General features: G+C 40.2%; 2 protein-coding genes across 3 annotated transcripts; one reads left to right on the top strand and one right to left on the bottom strand.

Moving 5' to 3' along the window:
* Window positions 1-1318: 1318 nt before the first annotated feature.
* On the bottom strand, window positions 1319-7121 carry si:dkey-27i16.2 (regulator of cell cycle RGCC-like). The gene is made up of 5 exons (XM_061235320.1): window positions 6962-7121; window positions 6420-6593; window positions 4967-5047; window positions 4063-4125; window positions 1319-2192 (listed from the first exon to the last, which is right to left on the bottom strand). The coding sequence occupies exons 1-5, from the start codon at window positions 6981-6983 to the stop codon at window positions 2185-2187; spliced, it is 348 nt and encodes a 115-aa protein (XP_061091304.1). The 5' UTR covers window positions 6984-7121; the 3' UTR covers window positions 1319-2184.
* A 3504-nt stretch (window positions 7122-10625) lies between these two features.
* pcdh20 (protocadherin 20) lies at window positions 10626-15354 on the top strand. 2 transcript variants are annotated; one of them, XM_061236726.1, is made up of 2 exons: window positions 10626-10709; window positions 12657-15354. In XM_061236726.1, exons 1-2 carry the CDS (start codon window positions 10641-10643, stop codon window positions 15177-15179), a joined length of 2592 nt encoding a protein of 863 aa, XP_061092710.1. In that variant the 5' UTR covers window positions 10626-10640; the 3' UTR covers window positions 15180-15354. The 2 variants fall into 2 exon arrangements, with proteins under 2 accessions (XP_061092710.1, XP_061092711.1); XM_061236727.1 differs by having other exon boundaries at window positions 10641-10709; window positions 12661-15354.
* Window positions 15355-20563: the final 5209 nt, after the last annotated feature.

Raw genomic sequence — 20563 nt, 5'->3', positions numbered from 1 at the left:
ATCATTCAAAATTCCAATATAGTTTGATAAATATTAATCAAACAAGATTGAAGAGACTAATAACAATAGTTTAATATTCTTTCTGAGGCTTTCAACATACGTAGCTTGGACTGTCATGACACACCACCTCTTAAACTCCCTCCACCTTCCAAAACACTAAACTAGGGAGTAGCCCAGTGGATGAGGATCAGGCCTGTAAAGCTACATGGTTGTCAGTTCAAATTCCAAAGCTGCCATCTCTAAGGCATGGGCAGTCAGCTAACAAGTGCAATGAGGATGATTTTTATGATCCCACACATGGAAATTCAATTGTCACACTAACTGTGATGCCATGGCTAAGTTTCTGGAGGAAAAAATTATTTTTGGTATCCTAGATTCATAAACATGTCAAAAATTCATGGCCAAACTAAATTAGCCCAAAGGTACCAACTGCCTGTCATGTGAAGTAGACTGTAATTATACAACTGCTTGGTGAACCTGTCAAAATGAAACCAATTTGTCAACACGGTAATTCGTAAAGCATGAAAATAAGTCCAAATTAAAATTGCCTGCCCTCAGATGACGCACTTCCTCTATGAATCAACTGCTAACTGCCCCGGGCTTCAATGTGTGGATATCCTTGTTTGTCCGCAGGCATAGTCTGACAACTGAAAGAAAACTCAGGCAGAGAGGAAGTGAAACACAGACTCGGGGAGAGATGGGGTATTTGAGGGGGGGAGGCGGTTAGTCTGCAGCTGTGGATTCTGGCTATGACTCCTTTTCTAGAAATGATACTTGATTTCGGTGAAGGAAACTAAAGGTAGGCTGAGGACTGAAAGAGTGTCGTGGCAGGGCTGTGGCTAAATGCTTGTTTAGGGAGGGCTCTTATCGAGAACATGTTTTCACATTTTAGACAGCTGGATGTTTTTTGGGGAAAAAATTATAATTAAATGGCAACCTCAAGGGCAGTGTTCCAGTCTGGATATGTCCCAACAACCTTCTACTCACAAACTCACTTTCAAAACCAAGGAGCATTGACCATCATCCCCAAGGCCTAAACATTTAATCCAAGTAAAGATCAACACTTCACCCATAACTGCCGCTCCCATTTCTCTGGCCAATTTCAGCTATGCCCTGACCAGTAATATAATGTTAAAGCAAGGACAGCAGGCTCAGGAGGTATGCGAAATGGAGAACGGTTCCGCATTTTGCCTCAAAGCAGAAAATGTTTTACACATATTTTTCTCCATTTTTCTAAATGGTTATTTGACAATGAAAAGCTCAATTCTAGCTTTTCCCAGGGTCAGCAATGGATTCGGATGAGAAAAACAGGACTGCATTTTCATTTCATTATGTTTTTGAAACATTAGAAGACTTTATTAATTTCACATAAAATATATACATCCTTCAGTTCAGTAACATTGTCAGATATTGGCAACTCGGGCAATATAAACACAGCTGCTACGTAAAATGCAGGCAATAATAAGTCACATATAATGTATTTGATATTTTACAATTACTGTACATCAGGTTCATGGTAGAAAATACATTTAAACATCAATGAAATAACATTTGGGTTAAATATCGGAAAGAATTTAGTTTTAATGGAAAATAATATCTCACATTCACTGAGAAATGTAATGAGAAATTGGAAACAAAATCCATTAAAAGTGGGTTTACAGAAAAGGGTATGACCAATCTATTTGTCACAGATCACAAAAAGGAATTATCATTTGAGATTAGTGGGTTGGTCAAGGGTTATATTCATGCTTGGCTGGATGAATCAAGGATTCTGGGGATGGGAAGGAGTTGACAGTGTGTATCATAATTTAGGGCAAAAAATGAAAAACCTTTTCCTAAAATTTATGTCCAATTTCCTTCATTTATTGCAGTAAGTCTGTCAGCCGAAATAGTGCTACTTAAATTCAGAGCCCTTCACAAAGTAATTAGAGGAAGATTTAGAAACTTTGGAGACTGTCACAGCTAGCCAAGTATTTTCCTCAAGGCACAAATGTCTGGAGGTTTTAAAATGCAGCGGGTGACTTAATATCTGAATCTATAAGATTATTTCTTTAATTGATCGGTGTTAAGCTCCTTCCCCAAGGGCAGCGTTGAGGAGCCGGTCCTTTTTCGCACACTCCTCTCCATCTGCTGCCGCCCCAGTAGCCTCCTGTCTGTTCCCCCGTTCACCTGAGTCCTGGCAGCTCACATCTCTGTTGGGGAGATAAAGTTGTGACAGTTTAGCATGGAAACAGTGGCCTGATTTGCATATCTGATTTGCATATCCAAGCCCCAGCGCAGACGCCTGAGGGGGAGTTATGATTCATGAACAGCGCTAAGAGGTACACCTGCTGATAGCGCTAGCAGGCGAGCATTGGCCTTGTAATGCGACAGGCCTTTTGCTGATAGAGGAGACAGGCACCCACTGCAGTGCTCACTGCGGTAGGGACGACAACAGCACGCTGCAGTGAGAGGACTCGACTTGCAGCCAAAAGCCTCGCAAAGGGCACCGAGGTTGCACCCTTGAGCGAGCAACTTAAATTGATGCGATTCAGAAAATATACACCAGCAGAAATTGTAAACATCTGAACCATGAACTGGTTTCACCTATTTTTCATCTTCAGTATTATTGCCACAACCCCGTTCAATGCCACTGCCTCTGGCCTGGAATTGTTTCCCTGCACTGTGGGTGCCCAATGCTCGTAAGCAACTATGATGAGTTAAATGCAGAGGACAAATTACGCTACGGGATTGAATAAAGTGCATCATATCCCATCAAAACGTATCTTAACTTATTCCCCATTCATTACACAACCTTGGATGTTTATGTTTTAGGTTGATGCATAGGTAACTCAACTGCCATTCAGTAGAATTTCTCAGTCTTGATCACCTAGGGTCTATGAGCTTTGTCTGCAACTGGGCTAAATTAACCAGGGTTTTGCTCACTGAAAAGGCTCATATATACAGTACATAAGGACAAATCACAATGGGTTGTGCAGCTGCGTGAAAACAAACCAGAAGAGGGCCGTGTGATGCAGTCTGTGACACCCCCCTGTGCTATCTGCCAATGATGCTTGTTGTGGTGTTTCTCCACAGGTGCACAATGAGCTGAAGTGAGAGTCGTTGGCGTTCCGAGAGATGTTAAGATGCGCCTCTCTCTCATCTGAGCTCGCCCCCCGCCCCCCCCCCCCCCCCCCCCCCCCCCAGGACTCATTTCGGTTCTGTTTAGGCATCGGCCTGCTTGTACTTTTCCGTTTCGCACCTCGCAGCACCGCTTCACCTCACTCCCCACTTCCGCTCACATATGCTACTGATGAGACTGAATTCACAACGCGCAATGCATTCTGTTCTTCTTTTAGAGTAAATTTGGGTTATTTACATTTCAAGTTCTTTTCTAAAATGAACTTGAGCATGGCTGTTGAGCTGGGTTGGGACAAGTCCAATGGCGAAGCTGAGGGGCTGTTAACTACCCTGAGCAGCTCGGTCCAGACTGCTTTATTCTGCTAATCCCTTGGCTACTTGCAGCAGAGAAATTTCAATACTGAAATATAATTAAACAGACATTAATTGTCCGTTTAAGCAGGAGATAGCACTTTTTTGTAATTCTTTTCTGAAATATTTCAGTGGCATATAAAATGTTCAGTTTTAAAGAGAAGGGCTTGCATATTAATCTGATAAAGCACTTTCACTGGACCCACTCCAAAACCATGCAATATATTGTTTATACCAAGTAGGGTATATGAGAGCAAAGGGTAAACTCTCAACCGAACTGAACTCAGAATGTATGCGATATAAACAAAAAAGCAACATGCAGCAGCAAATCAACATGATCAATATGTAGATTTCAAATCAAGAGAAAGTGACCCAACTGATTAATTGAGGCCAAACAGAACAACACTAAACACTGGTCTACAAGAACCGGGACTGACCAAACACTGACTGAGGAAGTGCATGATTTAATTTGCTGAAATGTAATCTTGGGTCATCAATACTCATTAGACACCACTTCTCAAAATGAGCCAACTTCCAAAAGATAAAGAGTTCCCTTCCCCACACTATTTCTGAAAAAAAGAAAATCCATACCGGCAAGCTCTCTGTCCAGGCTGTCTATAAAACTCTGGAGGTCTCCGGTGTCTCCCAGCTTGGCTGCAGGAGAAGAATGAGAGGAAGGAATGTGAGACAGCAGGAATGCCACACTCTGCAGAGGCCACAGCAGTGAGCGCAATGGAATTTCCTCTAGAATATATACAGAAACATTAGGTCACCGGCAAAATTACATAAGGAAAAGAAATTCAAAACCTGCGCACTACAAAAAAAAAAAAAAAAAGTATTGTAGTCTTATATTGAGATGTAAAACCTTATGTTTTGTTAAATAAGGCAAAACGATTGCCAATGAGGTGAGACAGTTTTACTAATTTCAAGATTTGCCAATGGGGTAAGACAATTTCACTTTTAAAGCAAACAAATAAAAATAAAGCAAGCAAATGTTTTCTACTTGAGAAGAAAATCTAATGTCCCCACTCTTCTTACTTTGGACTATACAGGGTGTCCTATAAAAGCCCATAATTCTTAGCATTCTTGAGCAGTTTTGCCCCAGTTTATTACATACATGGGTATGTGTATACATACATGCTGTACATACATACATTGCAGTGCACACAACAACAGATATAAACAGAATGTATTTTTATAGCAAATACAAGAATCCTCTTAGCTTATATAAGCATAGAGGGAGTTGGTTGGTCGTGATGGGATAATAACTTAACAAAGAAACCTCCATAAATCATTCCACTTTTTATAATCCCCCCAACATCTCACCTACAGACACTGCTCCCAAAAATACATTTACGTGCAATTAATAGGATTAAGTAACAATCTTGTTTGGTGGAAACCGTAGGCCAAAACGGAAGGACGTGATGTTGAATTAGCCTTTATTTGGGTGCTTTTTGTTGCGCAACATAGGTCAATGAGGTGTGATGTACCATACCTTTAGGAGAGGCAGTCATGCCTGCAGAGTCAAGGTCCTCCTCACTGGTGTTCAGGCTCCCACCCAATGACTGGTCCCTGCCTGGGAGAGGGAGGTACAATCACACGATGCCTCAAAACTCGACACACAACCATGCAGCAATGTAACCACAAACATACACCGACTGCAAAACCCATTCATTTAGCCAATGTTCTTTGCTCCATCCATTCTGTTATCTTTATTATATTCCATTTTAGTAAATGCTACAGTAGCATATGTAATATAAGTGCATTGTCCATAGATAATGAAAACAAGGCAGGTCTGTTGAGGAAGGTTAACATTCAGAAGTACTGGTTTTCAGGTGTTCACGACGCAACCAAGTGTTCTGCCAAGACCATTTTGGTTTATTTTTAATTTTGAAATTAGGTTAAATGTATGACAGACACCCTGTGGAAAGCTATAATGGTTTTGTGCATCACTAGTGTTTGAATTCATTTAAATTACAAAGTCAGAAGGTGCCAGTGTGAGAGGGGAGGCGCAGTAGTTAATCGATTGTGCCGCTTGTAGTTCTTAATTGCACATTAATGTGGGCGCCAAGGGCGTTCAACTCGTGCCTAGGTGCTGAAATTTGTACCCATTGATTTTGTGATTGCTGACCCAACGTGGTACACAGCCATTATATTCTTAGTATAAATAATCTATTGAACTGCATGTGTTAAGCCAGGGGAATGGTATGTGATCAAATTCACGCTTACACAACCAAAATAAAACTATGTTGGCAAAGGTGGGGAGACCGGGGACAATTATAACACCATTTTCTCCAACAGGTATAACTCAATGAGTGTTTATGCAAGAGCTCCCGAACTTTGATATAAGCTACCCACATTTGTCTGCTGCAAATACAAGTAATTTAGACATCATCTACAATATCACAGCATATGTGAGTTAATGTCAAATACAAGGAGTTCCACTGTTACAACCTACCCCACTAACAGGGGATGGATGAAACCGAAACAGAAAACAAGCTTAAATCAGAACCCCATCATTACATTTACATTTCTGTATAGGCCTAAACTAATTAAAAGTAAATATTTGTGTTCTTAAACATGAAATATGAAATGGCCTATTACTAACATCATTTGAACTTTTGTACTACCCTTTTTTTTTAAAGATTCTTTTCTAAATAAAATAAATTATGCTTTTTAGTCTTTAAATCTCAATCCTTAAATCATATACTCTAACGAAGGCATGCTGAGAAAAACATAAATGCCAAAACATTTGGCTTAAAAAACACAACATGTAATATAGAGTCATCAAACTTCTCCTGTATGCTCAAAGGGAAAATGGGCCTGGACAAAAGTGATCACATTACCACAACTCACTCTTGTTGGTCAAATTGATGGTGTTACCACAAACCCATTTTTTAAACCATACCCGGTCTCTCCTATAGCAAACGTGATGATAGTTTACTCACTGTAGTCCGAATCTTCTATCCCACTGTCGCTCACTCCATCGTTCATGTCGTTGCGTCTTTTAGCCTGTTTGAGGTGCTCCTCGTAAAGACAGGGGGTACCCAACGACGGTACCCTGAGCTCATCCATTACAAAATGAAACTCTTGAAGTAATTCGTCCATCTCGGTCTCCAGTTCTGAAAGGTTGGTTTAAGACGTAGCTAAGTTCTCCTTACATCATACGCAGTGAATACACAAACCGCTTGACAATTACTTTTTAAACGACTAACACTTCTAGTCCTTCACAGTGTGTTTTTATTATTTGAATGACATTATACATGGCTATTAGTTTATGCCAATTATTGTATTGTAGAAAATTCAGTTGAATGTGGGGTTTTTTGGTGTGTGTTTTTTTTTACCAATTTGCCCAAATGCACCCAAATATTTAATCTGTAATAGCTACTTGTGTTGCACCATTAGTGAAGGTAATGTTAGCAATTATTGGAACGGCAGAAAGCTGTCTGTCGCGAATAGACATTCGGCTCGGCAAATAAAACAATCTTACCTGAAATGTTTACAGATGACATTCTTAACGAAGGAACAAAACGTTTCTTATTAAGTCTGAAGTAGTAACAGTCCTCTTGTACGTGTAAATGTGGAAGAAGGTATTGCTGTTGCTGTACATTTATTGAGTCAAGAGTCTCCTACAACGCTGTGAGTTTTAGCTTCGCCCAATGAAGTGTCAGATACTCAGAGGTTGCAGCGCGTGGGTGGGCGTAACGGAAACAATGCGTGGATGGAGAAAGTTTCGCTACTGTACAACTCAAAATAGCCACTGACGCAAACCTGTCCTTCTCAGAGGGGAAAATAATGTTATATACTACATGTCCCCTACTTCGGTGAAAATAAACTCATGTCAATATTAATATTATGTGAAAAATAACAAGGCTTCTAGGCCCCTCGTCCTGCTCCGTGAGGATAACACCCTTTGGTATTCCTTAAACGCAACGCTGCTCACAAATTACAAATATTGAAAGAAGACTTATCGAAGTATTAAACAACAGAGAGAATGGAGGTCTATTCAAAATCATGGACTGTGTGGTCTGCATAAGGTCCAGCAGCAATTGTTTAAAAAATCTCTATAAATAGAAGTACTGAGTCATTAGGCTGTGGTGATATCGCTTTTTTTCTAGTAAGATGTGATTACTTTTCACTGCAATTGAGTGAATTATTCAAACATACAGTTGGGTCCAAAAATTTGGGCAAATGTGGGTAAATTTAAATGTCTATTAAAATGAATCTGTATGTGATCGAAAGCAAACCTGAACTCTAAATGGTAGGGGAGACCGGGGCATGTTGTCACACTCTTTTATATATCTTGGGATCAATACATCATATTGTTAAAAATGTCATACCAAATGAAAGAACAAAGTCTCAGGCATATATTTTGTATTTATTTCATTTTCATATCTTGTTTCAGTACAGACTTATAGGCATTTAAATAGTCAGCGTGAACACGTGACATGTTGCCCCATGAGCGGGTAAGTTGTCCCAAACTGCCATGTTTGCGAATGTTAAAATTAGCTTAAAGCAGGACACTAGCTAAAGTATAACAAGACACACTATTCTCTCCTCTAACAAGTGCAAATGTATAATTGTTAAGATTTTTTTGTTAAGAACTAGAAGAAGATTATTACAAAACATATCAAATTGATACTTTTTACTTTTCAATGTGAAAAATGGGAAATATGTGCTCACCTCACTTTACAGTGTGCTCTGGTTTTCCCAGACAGGATATGACATCAGACCATATAGAGGCACAAAACTAGCATTCCACTTTTAAGTAGCGCCCTCTGGTTGTGAAAATATTAACAGTGTGACAACTTACCCATGTGACAACAAGCCCCGGTACTCCCCTACAGTTAAACTTGAGACCGTTCGGCAAGACTGCTTCTTATTTTCATTTTTACTGTTTATAAATTATAAAAAAGGAGAAGGGCCCTGTGCAAAGGTTTGGGAACCATTTTGGATTATTCTTTGTTACTTTTTAAAAAGGCCCAGACCCAGGTGATTTACTCGTTAGTGCTTCAATGAGTCAGGTGAGCATAATTTCAGGGCTGGACTTTTTATTCTGAAGGGACTTCATGCCGTCTAAAGTATCCAACTGCAGTGGCTGTTCTGTCTGGTGTTAACAACCATGTTCCTCTAAACAGTTGTCCAAGGATTTCTGAATGAAGTGGTTCAAGAAGGAGAAGGCTGGAACTGTCAGAAACAGTTGAAGTATAGGCAAGGTCTGGAAGACCAAGAAAGATGCGCATCACTGCAAAAGTGCTAAAAAAAAAAGAGAAGTAGATACAGGTCTAGTTGGTCATAGCACAACAATACAACATACTTTAAACAACAAAGACCTACATGGCAGAGTTGCCAGAAAGAATGACCTCAAAACAAAATTAAGTATGCAAAGGAAAAAATTGAGAAGCCAAGAATTTGGTGGAAGAATGGATTCCACCAAATATCAATAGATTCTACAAGCTAATGTTCAAAGGTCAGTCCAGACATTTAAATTGAAGAGAGGTTGGGTATTCCAGCAAGCCAGTGATCCAAAGCATACCTTGATTCGCTTAGATATGAATTGTAAAAGGCTTTTTTACCAGGGGTGTCCAAAGTTTTGCACACCACTGTAAATCAACCTTTGCCTGCAAGAGAGTATCCAAGCATACCAAGTTGAAGGATGCTTTTGATACAAGGTAGGTATTTTAATCTGTACATATTGCAGATAGTTATGTAATGTCTCAGAGCATAAGCAGGTTGAAACTGAAGGTCACAGGGGTCAGTCATATAATTCTAGTCCAGTAGGTCTGGATGGTAAATGGTAATTACTGAACTTAGCAACAATAATTTGTTTTGTATTTTTGTGCCATAACCCGGTTCCCTCTATCAGAAAGCTCAAACTTGGCCGCAAATGGAACTTTTTGAAGAACAATGCATGCCTCGAAATTAACCAAGAAATTTTCTACCAAAATTATTGCTTTGCAATGGACTTTGGAGACTCCAGAATAGAGTGCACCAAAAAATGTGTGATTTAATTTGAATAGGGTATCTTGAAAGACGCAATATGTTCAGAGAGAGAGAGAGAGAGAGAGAGAGAGAGAGAGAGAGAGAGAGAGAGAGAGAGAGAGAGCGAGAGAGAGAGAGAGAGAGAGAGAGAGAGAGAGAGAGAGAGCTGCTATAGAATAAAACAATGAATACACTTGGAATGTAAAAGAAAAGGACGCTGTCTAAGAGCAAAGTATAATTGCAGTAAAACAATAGGTCAATCAATGCTCCTGATCTCACATCAGTATAGCTGCATTCTACCTGTACAACATTAGATATGGCCACATGGTGGCAGCATCTGTGTTATCTGAAAAATTGGTATACGTATCATGAGTTTCCTATTTATGTTAGATTAACCTCATATTTAGACATTTTACAAGCGTTAGCTGAACAATTTTCTGTTTTCCAAAAGATCTCACAAAGATTATACAATGAATTTGAGAGGAATTTGTTGAGAACAAGAAGTTAGATATGTGATATGAGGTTAAAAATACATGATTACTATGTTATAAGGCTATCTAGCAAGAAAGAACGCTGGGAACATGGGGTTAGACAGTCATTTTGCTTTAAACATCATAATGAGAACAAAGCATCTGAAGAAAATATCAGAGATATTCCAGAATCAAAGAGAGAGAGAGAGAGAGAATGCCAGAATGCCATTTTAAAACTTACTGGCCATATATCTTGGTGTTTTTTAGTCATGAGGACCTGTGTCAAAACATTTTAAGAATATTGTCAAAATACTGAAATGGCATTGGAATGTTACAAAATAACAGAATTAACATGATAAATGGACATGAGAGAGAAAATAACATTAATAACATTGTTGTCATAGGTCACCATGTGACTTGATTGTTCAAGGATAATAAAGGAAATATACATTCTGGGAAGGTTCCACCAGGGCTTTTTTTGTACACCACAAATTGCTAGATGGGTATACTATATATTCTATCCAACTGGGTCATTCAACACGGTTACTTGGAGAGCCACACGAATATACAAAATATTGAAAACATGCACTGGAATCATACATAAAGCTAAATGATTGGCTGCACCCTGGCCAATCCTGGCCATGCTCACCTGAGAAGAGTGAAATGAAGACAAGTGCAGCGACTGTGCAGTCTGGCGCGCACTGGAGTCAGCCAGCAATGGGAACATGTGCTGTGAGAAAGGACCAGGGGATATGTGTTAACATGAGCAAGAGCACTTCACTGCAGGTCAGTACATGCGTGAGCGGCTATTGACAGGGTTTGTGGCAGTGAACCTGTAATGTCTCAAGATAGTCCCTGTCATTTGCAGAGGTTTCTATTTGACACAATTACTGAATTACTGAATTACATTTTGCCACAAAGACTTCAACTGAAAAGAATGTGCCTTGTCAAGAAAATGCAAAAAAGAAAAATGTGACAGATACATTATTTGTAATAACATCAAAAGTCTTCATGGATTCCATTTCATTTAACATTTTTATATCACTTGAAACATTAAGTCATCAGAGGAATGTTTAAGACCAGATTTCCATTCTAGATTCTGGTTTATTAGACATAATGAGCCACAAGATACACTTAATGATATAAAACAAAAACCATGTAAACAAATGGGACAGATGATTCTGAGTTGCATATAGTTGTTATGCCTTTGTTAATTTACAATAGCTATATGAAGGTTTAAACAACTTTTGGTCTTTTGGCTACAATAGGATTCCATGAATTGAACTAACGTAGTTGCTAACTAACTACTACTGAGAAGTTGATATGTACAGTTCTGTTAATGTATTTGTACATCATTAATTCATGTTAACAGCTACATTAGTTATTGCCAATACATATTGGAATGAAAAAGCCAGCTAACGTATTTGTTAATGGTTAACTTATTAAAAGTTCACCATGTATAATATTCATGTACAGCTACACTAGTTAGTTGTTAACAAATGCATAAACTAATGAAAAGTTAATTTCATGCCTAATTAATGTATTTATCCATCATTTATCAAGTCATTAGTTAATGGCAATTGATGAAAGTAATTGTAAAGTGTGACCCAAATTTTTGTTTTTAAATTTAACATTGTTTTCACATTTGCATCTTGTCAGAAAAGTGAGTCTTATGATGTCAGTTAGTCAAGAATAAGAGAATAATGGGTAAGTTTTTAGTTATGAATCCAGGTCGGAACAGCCACATTAAATGGAGGCAATGAATGATAGATATTATTTATTGTGTGTTGTATCCAGAAAAAAACACTTTATCGCGTCTGCAAAATGGGGAGAGTGAAAGTAGATTGTGTGAGCAGAATGTTAAAAAGCTTGGCTTAGATCATGTCCTTGTGTGACAGGAACTCAGAGCAACTTTTCAAAGCTACACACATTATTTTATATTTACACATGAACTTATGCATATTCCACAAGGTTGTACCACTAAAACTGAAATATTGATTATGGTTTCCCAACATAATACATCCTAGGGGGTTTACTTCATTTGACTTCGTGCAGTAAACAGTATTTCCTTTTTGAATTTCTGAATGAATTTGAGTTGGAACTGGTTATAGTTTACTCACTGGCCACTTTTTTATGTGAGTATATAAAAAGTCCCTGTAACTAGTTATACAGATTCTAATAAGTTATAATAATATATTTATTTATCGTGAATTTGAAATTGACTATGAATAATTCAAAAAAATGCAAAAAGGATGATTCTAGTACCTTCTAAAATTGGAATATGTAAAAGAACAATGTGCACACATCAAAGTAGTGAAATGAACTGCCAGCACACATCACTTGTTCCTTCAGATTTGTGTTATGTTTGATCATAATTCAAATATTCTTATCCTAGCCGAACATGTAGTTGGTTTAGGTAATTGGCAAATCAGCATAAAGCACACCAAACATATGATCAGCACACCAAACATTGGCACACTTCTAGTTTTCTGCATTGAAAAATGTATTGAACACTGAATTGCATTTTATATTATGTTTGGAATCTGACCGAGCAGATGCTAATCTGAGTGAGTGGGTAGCAAGAAATGAAACAGCGCTGTTCATATACTGTATTTAGCAGATGTATAATAACTCTATTCCATCGAGGAATTGAATATGGTTTGGAATCGGCACCCATAGTTTATACAACGATTCTATACTGCTGCTATTTACACTGGACTCTCTTCTCTTCAGAAAGTTCTGGGCCTAGTTCTGCTTCAGCAGATGCTGTGCAGCAGTGCAGCGACCCACCTGTCTATTCAGGAGGAGCAGCCTGAGGGCATCAAAATTGGATCAATTGCCCAAGACTTTCTGCCACCGTATCATCTCCTGACGTCTGATAAGCACACAAGGCTGGACACACAGACAGGAGACCTGTACACCACCGCACACACCATTGACCGGGAGACACTGTGCCCTCAGCAGCCCACCCCAACGGGGCCATGTCTGATCCAGCAGCTCGTCTTGGCCCATGATGTGGTCGTTAAGGTCACCGTGGAGGTAGAGGACATCAATGACAACTCCCCACACTTCCCAGAGGATGAAGTTCGCCTCAGCGTGCCGGAGGATGTAGCCGTGGGGACCAGTTTCCTTCTGGATGACCAGGCTCAGGATGATGACACAGGCAGTAACGGACAGCTGTGGTACCACCTGGATGATCCTGACGGGTTCTTCAGCGCAGAAGAAGCGGGTCAGTCGCTGGTGGTGGTGGTGAGACGCACACTGGACCGGGAGGTCCGGGACACCCATCGCCTGACTGTGGTCACAACCGACCGCGGGGTCCCGTCACAGAGCAGCACGGCCACTTTGGTCGTGGAGGTGACAGACATCAACGATAACTGCCCAGCGTTCCGCCTTGACAGCCCTAAATCCATCCTCGTCCCAATGGATGCACCTAGGGGCACGGCAGTAATCCGTGTCAGGGCCATGGACCCCGACCTTGGCCCCAATAGCATAATTACGTATTCATTCAGTCCCAAGACCTCCGACAAGTCCAGGGAGCTGTTCTCCCTGGACAGTGACAGTGGGCAGATTACTCTAGCCGGCACTATTGACAGTGATGGCCCCGCTGAGTATATTCTGAGAGTCCTGGCCAGTGGCCCATCCTGCCCCCCTGCTGTGACACAGGTAACTGTATCTGTGCTTGCGGCATCCAGCCAGAGGCCGGTGATGAAGATCAGGTACATAGCAGAGCTTCGAGAAGGGGCTATACTGATAAAAGAGAACCAGCCCCCCACAGTTCTGGCCCTCCTGGAGCTGGAAGGTGCGTCCCCTGTCAAAGGCGCCCCATCCATTGCAGGGGAGGTGCCTTTTTTACTGAGACCACAAACGGGAAACTACCTCCTGCTAACATCAAAGCCCCTAGACTTTGAACAGAAAAGCAAATATCACGTTTCCATTCAGGTCAGAGACAGCCGGCTCCCTGGGGGAGGCGAGGAGATGGTGATCACGGTCCTAGTGCAGGACGTCAATGACAACGCCCCGCAGTTCCAGCTGCCCCATTATCAGGTGGATGTGGAAGAGAACAATGCACCCGGGACAACCATTGCGCACATCAGAGCGGCCGATATTGACAGCATGCAGAACGGAGAAGTGGCTTACAGGCTGAGCCTTCACACGGCATCCATGTTCAGCATCGACCCTGGAACTGGCCGGGTGTCAGTGTCAGTCGCTCTTGACAGGGAACAACAAGAGTTCCACAATTTCACTGTGCTGGCCAGGGACAATGGCTCTCCCGCTCTAGAATCTACCACCAGTGTGTCCGTCCACGTGCTGGACCAGAATGACAACGAGCCTGTCTTCACCACCACAAACTTCATCTTCTTCATCCCAGAAAACTTCCCTCGCCTGGGCCAGGTTGGAGTGGTGCCTGTCAGGGACCCAGATGCTGGGGTCAATGGGCAAGTGGAGGTCCAGGTGGTAAATGGCAGCGGCCCCTTCATGATGGACAACGCCCGGGGGACTCTGCGCTGTGTGGCCGAGGTTGACCGTGAGGTGCAGGACCGCTATGAGCTGTGGCTCGTGGCCCAAGACGGTGGCCATCCCCCACACTCCTCCACCGCCCGGGTCACTGTCTTTGTGGAGGACATCAACGACAACCGGCCCAAAGTGATCCTCCCCTCCACCAACCTGTCCTGCCTGACTGTGTCCCCCACCATGCACACCGGGGCTACTGTCACCAAGATCTACGCCATCGACAAAGACTCGGGGATCAACGGTGACATCAGCTACCGCATGGTGGCCTCAGAGCCGCACAGCCCGTTCCTGATCGACGCGCGATCTGGGAACGTCACTCTCGCACAACGACTGCTGATACGTGACCACAGGCTGCATCACCTCTTCATCGTGGTGAGCGATGGGGGAGAGCCCACCCCCCTACAGTCTGCTGTGTGGGTCAACCTCCTGGTCAATGAGACAGAGGGGCCTTGCACTCTGAGCACTGTGCCTATTCCCGCCCCCGCCCATTTCACACACCGACCCCCAAAAAAGACCACCTGCGAGGAGGACCAGTCGGGCATTAAAAACGCCAAAACCACCCTGTTAGTTGGCCTTGGCATGTTGGTGTGCTCTGCCATTATGCTACTGGGAGCTGCCATATTGTTCATAAAGCAAAGAGCACTACGGAGAAGCCACCAGAAACTTGCTTCTAAAGGTAGTGAAATCCCACTGAGACTGAAGGAGACCTACCACACTGTTGACTGGGCAGATGTCCAGTGAGATGGGCCTAAAAAAGGCTCCACATTTTGTATACAAAAAAGAAGAGTTGCTTTATTTTGTGTCACATGAAGTTAGAACCAAAAGCGCAATTCAAATTCATAATACTCATATAAATTGAAAAACACATCTTTGATTCCAATTTATTGTCTACTTGTGTACATTACAAATGTATTTAATCTGCTAAAAATGTTTCCAGGCTCAAATAAATGGGACTTGGAGGCAAAATGTTGGTCAAAATATATGTCATGTCATAAATCATTTCAGTGTATGTTTACAAACAATAATAAATGTTTGTTGTCTTAATAGTGTGGATCACAGTATTACACACTACTTTTACATCTGGGCCATTAGTGTTTCACATTGGCTTTCATTGGAAAAAAGGTTGGGCACATATGATTCAAATGAAATTATGAACATAAGATTTAAAAAATTGCTTTATGCCTGAGTGAAACTGCACAAGAGGACAGTTGCAAATGGGGTGTTTCTATTGCATGAGACATTTTCAATTTAAGCTTTTGAACAATTCCCAGATTTGAAGTGCTTAAGGGAAAATACAAAATAGTTAAGAATAGAACAATAGAAACAAATCCGCAAGAAGTGCGATAGTGTGCAATTAGCCTCTAGATGTGGGTATTGATGTGGGTATTGCGTGAGATTTGGCTTTGATGACATGGCTGAGGCCACACTGTTCCTGGTGGACTAATTAAATGGTCCTGAATAGGTATTTTCATTCATCCTCTCTCTCGCTCTCTCTCTCTCTCTCTCTCTCTCACACACTCTCTCTTTCTCTCTCTTTCTTTCTCTCTCTCTTTCCCCCCACTCTCTCTCTCTCACACACACACACACACACTCTCTTTCTCTCTCTTTCTTTCTCTCTCTCTTTCCCCCCACTCTCTCTCTCTCACACCCTCTCTCTCTCTCTTTCTCTGTTGAAGTAAAATTATTATTGCACTTTCAGTTGGATCACCATCTATAAGACAGAGAACGGTTCTGAGTGGTGGGAGTAAAGACAGGCCTGTGTTAGATGTTCGGATGCAATCTCCTTGATGACCCGTCTTTCGGGTTTAACTCATGTTGGGTGGCTGATTGAGGGATTTTAGTGCACAAAGAGGTTTCAGGTTTCCATTGAAGGTTGGCGGTGAAAGTTTCTCTGAGTTGATGAGGGAAGGGAGGGGACCACTCGGTTAGTGTGAACAGGTGGAGGCGTATACTGTGCCATCTCAAGTCACAAAGTGTTCTGTTACCCGATAGCAAGCATGCCACAGTTCAGATGCTCCTCCTACACCCCCACCCCCCACCACACCACATGCAACAAAAAATGTCACCAAAGTGATTTGGTTTACTCCACATTCCAGAGCATTCCACTTTGCACCACAATCGTCTCCAGATGTCACACATTAGTGATGGGGAGCGGGAGGATAACATGTTCGGTTGGTTTCAGGCAAACAAAATTGCTCACCCATTTATATCAACTATAAAATAAAATAAAATATTTGACATCTGTTAAAAGTATGTATCACAACTGTGTTGGGTTCTCGTTTAGGTCAGCTCTATATTTTCAATGACAACGCACTTGTCCCTGGTTATGGGTACGCACTTTGTTATACTACCTATCTATCTTATTCATATACAGACATAGTTCATCAGCATGCATGGCATCATATAGTATTTCAAATCTGAAATGCATATAATGGCACAGTATTAAATGCAATACTGTAGACCCTGCCCATCTGTTCCTTGTAGGCTCCAATGCACCAGACAAGATCTATCGAGTACGGAAAAGTATTTGAATCCAAAACAAATACCATTTGAACACAGGTCTGATTAAATGCATATTTAGTCATAATTATATTGCTACAACTGCTAAATTCTTATGTACTTGGGACAGCAGTGGGAAATTATACTTATTTTTAGATACATTACATTACTGCATGAAAATGTAGTTGCAGATGCTTTGGCTTTGACTATCGCTCATTCTAATCTATATTGTAGAATTGCTAATCTAGACTACACAGTATAAAGCTATAGTAATGAGTTTGCAGCAAAGAGCGCATTCCTTTAGTGCTGTAATCAAGTGGTACAGTACTTCTATTAAATATGTTACTGGCAGGCAGCTACTCGTAGACCTATGCATGTTTCAACAGATCTGAGGAAAACAAAAATCATTGTAGCATTACGTGACATTTCTGAGAGATGGGATTCAGGTCTTATTTCTTCCTTGGAATCTCTTTCATCTTTCAGAAATAATCCAAAGAATCTTCTGAAAATCGTTTTATGTACTGTTTAAGCTTTTGTTAAATGGTGAGATATCTAAGAATGTCAGGACTGTTGATTTGTTCTCACTTTTGCACCGACGCACACACTTTTCTGAAACACCAAAGACACAAGCAATTACCACCAACATACAGGGGAACTTTAAATATTTGTGTTATAAATATTTTTACATTAATTTTAAACAAATAATTCATTATGGCAGTATAGTGACACCCTGTGAAGGTTGGGCAGGCTTTTGGCAGTACGACAGAGATTCAAATGATTCATAGAGTGGTTATGTTGACAGGTTTACCCAGGAGTAGCACAGAGCCATAGGAGCATGAATTTAATAGAAAAGCAAATTACAAAGCCACCTCTGTAGGGAGTTGAAGACTAAATGGAAACAAAATATCCTCAGAGGTTAAGGGGAAGTGCTGATTTTAGAAACATTTGTAAACAATTTACTGTTTTAACCTCTGAAGGTCCCTTTCATCGGTAACTCTGAGCGATCTAAAGATAGATTCTATATCAGTCATGTGTACATTGTAACACCAATTGCCCGCTGAAAGACCCAATTAAAAATAAATAAATTACAGCAGTGATTGCTATAAAAAGTTGCATGAGTCACTATGCCATATGAGACCATGGTTAAAAACTGTAACATAAATCAATATAATGACATGAATCAACAAAATCTTAATTCATATAAATTATTGTTTATGAAGCATGTGCCATGTACAAACCATCAAGCAATGGATGTTCAAATAGACTGACACGGGAAAGGCTCGAACAGGGGACAAAACAAATCCTACGGAAATTTTTAAACTCTGTTCACTACAGAACCAAAGTTAGTCTACTGGAATTTTTGTTCATGTTTTAGTTATCTTAGCATAGGTGACAAATGGGCCTTTTCTATCGTACTTGAAAAGCACTTAAATGTGTGCTTAAAATTTAAAATATTTTATATAAAAATTGTTCAAATTTCCTGACAACAGGTTCTGTGTTATTTATGACCAATAGTTATGAAAGGATCATTTTCTTTTGGATATATTTTATACTGAAACAGTACTATATTCCACTGAGTTTATGACAATACTGAGGAAATTGCATTGAATTCACCCAGAACTTAATTCCATTTTATACTCTTTGATAGTTCACTGAGCAGAGTGTTCTCCTGTTTGGCTCATGCATAGTAACTGAGGTGAAAAACAAATTTCTCCATCTCAACGATTCACTGCCAATGGAAAGGGTAAGGATGAATCAGTCATTTTAGATGCTTCCAGAAAGTGATTAGTAATTTCGGATTTTAAATTTTATCCTAAGTGCTTTTTTGAAACCCTGCCAATTGTATTTTCTTCTCACAACCAAGGAGAATACACAGGGAAGACATGATGTGATTCAAAAGCATACCATGTGTGGGTCTGACAGAAATCAGGTATTGTGTCTATTTTGTGTAATAGTAGAGATATGCAGAAATACCTTAATTTTGTGTGCTTTTATTGCTGGTGTCTTATATGAGAAATTCCACGCTTCTTAGTTTCCGTTTTATTTTAACTAAAAATCTATGAATGTAACTAATGACTTCCATCACAGACAGATTAATGTGGAGTAGCAGGCTTGAATGGGTATCTAAGTTGGTGCCTATCCCTTTTAAACTGCCCTGTCTTCCCACATTCCTTGACTCACTGTATCTCAGCAATTTCATTCGAAGTGTATGAGGAAAAAAGAGAATTTCCTGTTCAACTGAAACACAAATCATGAAAACAAGAGCTATTCGTCTGAAATTATTGTTGAAAAGCAGGTTTTACACAAGTTTAAACAATGTCCACATTGTCCCTGTGGCAGTTTGTTAATTCCTTGCTTCTGTCACGCACAGGCAATACTCCCTGCTCATTGTAATCCATTTCCCTCCCTCAAGAAAAGGTAGACACTCACCATGAGACTTACATAATATATATTAACAACAGTATGTATACATGCAAGAATATTTTGCAATTGTTAAATAATTATTTTGTAGGATATGCCTCCATTTCCCGTTTTTTTTCGGGGGACGTGGCTTGAAGGGTTATGGCAAAATAAAACTATTTTTCTCTGACAACACTGCCCATTTGAGCTCAAATATTGATCTTCACATAACATTCATGACCTTTTAAATTCATGTTTACCAGGCAGCTGGGAGTTTTACTTGTTCTGAGAGAGAATGTCTGCCCCCATGTGGGCATCAAAATAAATACAGCATAACATCTTAAAGCCACTGTCAAGTGTACCTGACCTGCCATGTTGACTAAACTTGGCTGTTGAATAAAATAATTTGAAATGGATGCAACTTTTGCTTTTATTCATATTCCCTGGATCCATGGCATCAAGAACAGTGGTCAGATGTCCCTCTCTCCACCCTTATATTAAAGCTGTGAATATAAAGCAGAGTGCTTCAGCATGAAATGTAAAATTTGCTAAGAATAAGAGCACATTATACTACTGCTGACCTTCATTATTTTTCATATTCGTTGATGAAACTACACTGCTATACCATGTTTTCATTCTAGTTTGGTGCAGTTAAGCTTGCACAGTCTTATGACAGAAAATAGTTTGTTCAATGTTGTCAGGGCAATAATAGGTTAATGTGTCAATATGTAGGGAAGACGGGGAACAACTAAATACTTTTAGGCTTTCGTTTAATTAAAAAATATATACACATATTAGAATACTATTTTTAATCCAGGAAGAAGATACATGTCTTTGCTATGACTATATACCATCGGTACAGTTCTAGGACATTCCTGGTGATTAAAGTTCAGTCAAAAGTAGAGGGAGTGAAACTGTTCCAACATGCCCTGACTATGGGGCAAATTTAAACAGCTACAGGACAAGTTGGAACAAAGTCCGAAATGTCAGAAAACGGACTGGAAATTGCAAAGTTAAAGGCTAGTGAATCCAGCATTTCTTACTGTTTACATATTATAACACAAAATGTTTACACCCGAACAGCATATGGTAACATTAACATGTAATGAATGCCTGGGAAGAAATGGAAAAGAGTGAGTACTAAATAGCACCAAATAAGTGCATGGTACACATGGAATATACAAGGTTACATTACAAGTTAATGCGGCTGGTGCATTTATAATAGG

Source organism: Conger conger, chromosome 3 (assembly GCF_963514075.1).
Source record: "Conger conger chromosome 3, fConCon1.1, whole genome shotgun sequence".
Classification (NCBI taxonomy): Eukaryota; Metazoa; Chordata; class Actinopteri; order Anguilliformes; family Congridae; genus Conger; species Conger conger.
The sequence above is the reverse complement of the archived record's forward strand: the minus strand, read 5'-3'. Positions and strand labels throughout refer to the sequence as shown.